The following is a 6,055-nucleotide window of genomic DNA, read 5'->3' on the forward strand; positions in this document are numbered from 1 at the left end:
AACCAGCATGTCTTTGGACGGTGGGAGGAAGCTGGAGAACCTGGAGAGAACCCACGCAGACACAGGGAGAACATGCCCATGGATTCGAACCCGGGACCTTCTCGCTGTGAACCACCTCGCCACTGTGCTGCCAGCAATAATTTCATATTTCATATAATCTCAATATCATATGTTTCATCTGTCCAATACACTTTCTCACAAACAAGTGCAATTACTTCAGCGTGACTTGTTATTATGTGTGAATGGGGTTGTTATGTTAGTGTTTATAGTTTTGTACACATTATTTTTATTTATTTTTTACATTTCGTTTACTTTTATTTATTTTTATTCCAGTACTTTATTCCACAGGTACACCTTAATTTCGTTGTACCTGTGCAATGACAACAAAGACATTCTATGTTTTTCTTTATGTTATCAGGTGTTATTATATTAAGTCTATTCAAAGCATTACGGTACAGACATAAACAATTAGCATATATCATCGCCTCATTATCTTTTTTAAATATATAATATATAATTTCATAATATGATTTTTATTTATTTGTCATTTTCTAATATTCAGAGTGAATACACTTTACTCTCATTAGACATTATTTCCATTTTAAAGGGTTATTTTCGTACCGTAATGCTTCGAGTATACCCGCACCCCAAAAATAAAATGGCCGCTGCCTTTTACCGCCACCCTCCGGTCCGTTAGCAGCCGCTGTTCCCCGGCGCGCCCACGTTATAAACGGCGTTAAACATCACGGAGGAAGCAGGAACACAAGGGGCGGTTTTCAACCAAAAAGCACGACTGTGCATACGAAGAAAATCCTCCGGCACATCAGCGGATATTTTCGGCGCTGCTAAAAGCTCCGGCTCCGACAAAGACCGCGGGAGACGCGCCACACTGCCCCGGTAAATCACGGCCGTTTGTTTGCCCGGGGCGAGAAAGAAGGGAAGCAGGGAGACGGGTGGAAAAGATGGAGACCCCAGCAGGTAAACTTTTCTTATTGCGTGGCAGAATGACAGCCAGAGAGACGGTGAAGCAACCCCTGTCTGCCCGTTAAAATAAACCAACTGAAGCTGTTAAACTAACGGCTTCACGTCATTTAAACCGTTACTTCTCTTTTAGCTTTACGCCAAACTCCATTTTAAAAATCCGTTATTTAACAGTTAGCCGTCAAAAACCGCAAAATGCTCTCCTAACTAACCACCCGTGTTATTAAAATTACTAAAAACTAATAAATAAACAAATTCGGGAAAGGAATTAATCAATAAATGTTCGTAATTACAGACTTATTTTAACTTTTATATAAATATTTTATTTTTTTATGCTAGGCTACTCAAAGCTTTGCTAACTTAGCATATTTAATTCAAGTTACTTTAATTTACTTCAGTGTAAATAGCTTTTTTTTATGTTACAGCTTTGTGTAAAGTTTTGCTAATTGGTTTTATAATAAAGTATCATAAAATAACCATAAGTTTTGTGTTTTATTTAATTTTAATTTAAGTATAACGAGGCTTTAAACTACCTCCAGATTCTGCTTTCCATTCCTGCTGATACATAAATTATTAATTATAATTGTTTTTTTTGTTTTGTAACCTTTCAGTGCATTTTATTGACATTTCTTTGGTGTTATTTTTAAATTCCTTGGTATTTCTGACTTTAAAAACATATGCAAATATACAACAATATTTACAAAGACATAATGCAAGCAGCACAAAATGTTTCTAGGTGACTTAAGACTTCCTAACTCTCCTCTCCGTTTGCAGTCTGAACGGCTAAAGCTAAGCTAAGCTAAACAGAGCTCGCCTGTGGTGAGTCGACCTCCAGAACCATGGCTGACGGGCTGCTCAGCTTTTCGGCCAACAGGCGCATCGTCGCCGGCCTGCTCGTCAACCTGCTCTCCTCCATCTGCATCGTCTTCATCAACAAGTGGATCTACGTCCACTACGGCTTCCCCAACATGACCCTGACCCTCGTCCACTTCCTGGCCACCTGGCTGGGGCTCTTCGTCTGCCACAAGATGGACGTGTTCTCGCCGAAGAGCCTCCCCGTGCGCAGGATCGTGTGGCTGGCCCTGAGCTTCTGCGGGTTCGTGGCGTTCACCAACCTCTCGCTGCAGAACAACTCCATCGGCACGTACCAGCTGGCGAAGGCCATGACCACGCCCGTCATCATCCTCATCCAGACCACCTACTACAAGAAGACCTTCTCCACCAAGATTAAACTGACGCTGGTGAGGGAAGCCATCCTGGGCAGTCATTTAGAAAAACCCAAACCTGCTCTTTAGGGTTTGGTTAGCAGGGCCACATACAACATAATTATGTCTCTTATAACATGTAGTTAACTGTAAATAACTACCAGATATTAAAAGTTTCAGGTATTCTAGAAAAATGGGCTAAAGCACAGTTACTCACGGGACCTTTTTTGAACTTTTTACCGTCAAAATAATAATAAAAAAGTCTTCAGTGCAGTTTTCTCCTCATGTTTCCCCCCCTGTCTCGTCTCTCCAGGTGCCCATCACGTTAGGGGTGATACTGAACTCGTACTACGACGTGCGGTTCAACGTGCTGGGCACAGTGTTTGCTTCGCTGGGCGTTCTGGTGACGTCCCTGTACCAAGTGGTGAGTAAATATCCAAACACTGGACTCACATCTGTCTCCAGGACAGGAATAACACGATCTGTCTCTCTCTGTCTGTCTCAGTGGGTCGGAGCCAAACAGCATGAGCTCCAGGTGAACTCCATGCAGCTGCTCTACTATCAGGTACGTAGATAAAAACAGTCTGACTTGAATCTGTGCATGCTGGTGTTAGCTTGTTTTCATTTTAACGCTAACGTGACCGTCCCACCAGGCCCCTCTGTCTTCTGGCTTCCTGCTCTGCGTCGTCCCCCTGTTTGAGCCGCTGACCGGGGACGGAGGAATATTCGGACCCTGGTCTCTGCCGGCTCTGGTCAGACTCACGCGACACAACACCAACACCACCACCAACACACGCTAGCTCCACATTCACATCCACAGGTAACGACGGCGTTTGTCCTCTTGTTGCCTAGGCGACGGTGCTGTTCTCAGGCGTGGTGGCGTTCCTGGTCAACCTGTCCATCTACTGGATCATTGGGAACACGTCGGCTGTCACGTATCCTCAAATACGCCAGTCGCCCGGGGGCACTGAGGGGGCTGGGGTCTCTTTAGGGGGTTTGAGGGTGAAGAAGAAAGTATTATTATTATTATTATACATTAATGATCATATCTATTTATTTATTTATTTATTTAAGTGTGGTTTTGGTTCTGCGTCGTCCTTCTCTTAACTCTCCCTCTCAGCTACAACATGTTCGGCCATTTCAAGTTCTGCATCACTCTGATTGGAGGATACCTGCTCTTCCACGACCCGCTGTCCCTCAACCAGGTGAGCCTTAAACGTCACCGCTCCAACGATTCAGACTCAGCCTTTTATAAAGCTCTACTAAGTCTGTCCCGTGTCCGTGTCTGTGTCTCAGGCGCTGGGGATCCTCTGTACTCTGGCGGGGATTCTGTCCTACACTCACTTCAAGCTGGCCGAACAGGAAGAAGGGAAGAGCCGCCTTGCTCAGCGGCCGTAGGCGGACGCAGTGACCGGGCCCAGAGACCTCTTTATAGATTTTTATCAATCATTTTTATTATGAATATTTTTGTAGGAGAAGAAAGATTTAATTGACTGGTACGACGATGACGACGACGGTACCGTGTGAACTGGAGCTCATCACACCGGCAGCTGGACTCGAAATGAAAATCAGATAATACTGTTTTGTTTTTTTTACGCACAGCTTCCAAAGACTGATTTCCCAGAATCCCTTGCTGCTGCTGCTGCTGCTGTTGCCTGCGGCATGCCCGTCGAAGAACTGCATGCAACCGATGAAACGAGAGAAAGATCAGACGCTGCCTTCAGATATAACTTGGGAGCTTCGTGGAAGTCGTGTACGCGAAATACTGTAGTGGACAGCTAGCACGCTAACGTCCAGCTAACTTAATGTTGGAAATAAACAAAGGCGTAATGAAAGCATGAGGCTGTCGTACATGTTGCTACCACAGACGACATACCTCTTCATTGCTGTATTTGTTTCCTCCTGACGTTTCTTCTCGGGACATTATTTTATTTAAAAAGCTCCTCAAGCTAACAGTCCTACTAATCAGTCCATTTCAGTTTCAGGCTGCTTTTGGTCTCGTTCAGTTTTACTGTAATTTATTTTAATTTTAACTTTTAATTTTATTTGTGTCCGATCGAGTTGAACATCGACAACCGTCTGGCTGAGATTTACTGATTTCTACGTTTTAATTTTTTACCCATCGGACGCATTTTGTACCTCCAGGATGGAAAAAGGTTTGATGAGACGCCGTCGTCTTAACGATGACTGGGATGTTCTGCAGCCTCCTCACTTATAGTCTGTACCGGGACGACTGCTGAATAAAGATGGATTTAGTGGCAGTTTGGACTGATGGTGTCATGATTTCATTGATTGAGACGACTATAGAAGACCTTAAGGCTAAAGGGGAAACGTGTAACGCTCACTACACCAATAAAACCTTCCATTAACATCTGGTCTCTAGTGTCCAGGTGTGAACACTGATCTGGTCTCTAAAGTCCAGGTTAAACAGGTCCAGGTGTGAACACTGATCTGGTCTCTCGAGTCCAGGTTAAACAGGTCCAGGTGTGAACGCTGATCTGGTCTCTAGAGTCCAGGTTAAACAGGTCCAGGTGTGAACGCTGATCTGGTCTCTAGTGTCCAGGTTAAACAGGTCCAGGTGTGAACGCTGATCTGGTCTCTAGTGTCCAGGTTAAACAGGTCCAGGTGTGAACGCTGATCTGGTCTCTAGAGTCCAGGTGTGAATAGGTCCAGGTGTGAACACTGATCTGGTCTCTAGTGTCCAGGTTAAACAGGTCCAGGTGTGAACACTGATCTGGTCTCTAGAGTCCAGGTTAAACAGGTCCAGGTGTGAACACTGATCTGGTCTCTAGTGTCCAGGTTAAACAGGTCCAGGTGTGAACACTGATCTGGTCTCTAGTGTCCGGGTGTGAACACTGATCTGGTCTCTAGTGTCCAGGTTAAACAGGTCCAGGTGTGAACACTGATCTGGTCTCTAGAGTCCAGGTTTAAACAGGTCCAGGTGTGAACACTGATCTGGTCTCTAGTGTCCAGGTTAAACAGGTCCAGGTGTGAACACTGATCTGGTCTATAGTGTCCAGGTGTGAACACTGATCTGGTCTCTAGTGTCCAGGTTAAACAGGTCCAGGTGTGAACACTGATCTGGTCTCTAGAGTCCAGGTTTAAACAGGTCCAGGTGTGAACACTGATCTGGTCTCTAGTGTCCAGGTTAAACAGGTCCAGGTGTGAACACTGATCTGGTCTATAGTGTCCAGGTGTGAACAGGTCCAGGTGTGAACACTGATCTGGTGTCAGTCCACATGTGGAGGTGGTCTGGGACACATGTGACCTCCTTCCTTTGGTAGTGTGAACACACAATGAGTCCTGGGTCACATTAAAGACCACCTACTCAACAGGGCTGATCTGAGGAAGAGGAGTTTAACTCATTCATTCAACCACTGTTAGAAATGATCACATGAATCAGTGATGTCTGTTCATTAGTAATGAGAGCCTTTTAAAAGATTCTGGTCTTGGAGCTGAGAACCAAACTAAACTAGAAACTAATCTGAACTAGAATCAACTAATATTGAAGTATTTAATGAGTCCACTGCTTTCAGTGTGAGAGACTTTACAGCTTGTTCCAAAATATGGATCATTTCCCCGACTCTTACATCAGAGACCTTTATCTGCATCGTTACTCTTTTTTTTCTATATATTTAATGTGAATTTAATACTTTAAAGGACCTTCACTTGTAAAGGATTACTTCACTTATTTCTAGTTTTACAGAAGTAAAGCTGTGAACACTTCCTCCTCCTCTTCCAGCAGTAGGAACATTAATAAAACAGCAGCTACACTGATCTCCTTCATTATAGTTGTAAACTCAACCAAACTGAATCCCTTTAATTTAACTGAAGCAGAGCTCCAGAGGAAACAACAGATCCTTTGTGAA

General features: G+C 44.1%; 1 protein-coding gene across 1 annotated transcript; it reads left to right on the forward strand.

Moving 5' to 3' along the window:
- Window positions 1-751: 751 nt before the first annotated feature.
- slc35e3 (solute carrier family 35 member E3) lies at window positions 752-4,457 on the forward strand. The gene is made up of 8 exons (XM_084573899.1): window positions 752-978; window positions 1,756-2,222; window positions 2,500-2,610; window positions 2,692-2,751; window positions 2,840-2,938; window positions 3,039-3,121; window positions 3,307-3,391; window positions 3,483-4,457. Exons 2-8 carry the CDS (start codon window positions 1,821-1,823, stop codon window positions 3,582-3,584), a joined length of 942 nt encoding a protein of 313 aa, XP_084430025.1. The 5' UTR covers window positions 752-978; window positions 1,756-1,820; the 3' UTR covers window positions 3,585-4,457.
- The last annotated feature ends 1,598 nt before the right edge of the window (window positions 4,458-6,055 follow it).

Source organism: Chelon labrosus, assembly GCF_963514085.1.
Source record: "Chelon labrosus genome assembly, chromosome: 23".
Taxonomy (NCBI): Eukaryota; Metazoa; Chordata; class Actinopteri; order Mugiliformes; family Mugilidae; genus Chelon; species Chelon labrosus.

Excerpts from the sequence above, each read along its gene's own strand:
- slc35e3 (XM_084573899.1), top strand. The coding sequence starts at position 1,821 with ATGGCTGACGGGCTGCTCAGCTTTTCGGCCAACAGGCGCATCGTCGCC. Across the intron at positions 2,223-2,499 it reads CCAAGATTAAACTGACGCTG|GTGCCCATCACGTTAGGGGT; the intron begins GTGAGGGAAGCC and ends TCGTCTCTCCAG. Across the intron at positions 2,611-2,691 it reads TGACGTCCCTGTACCAAGTG|TGGGTCGGAGCCAAACAGCA; the intron begins GTGAGTAAATAT and ends TGTCTGTCTCAG.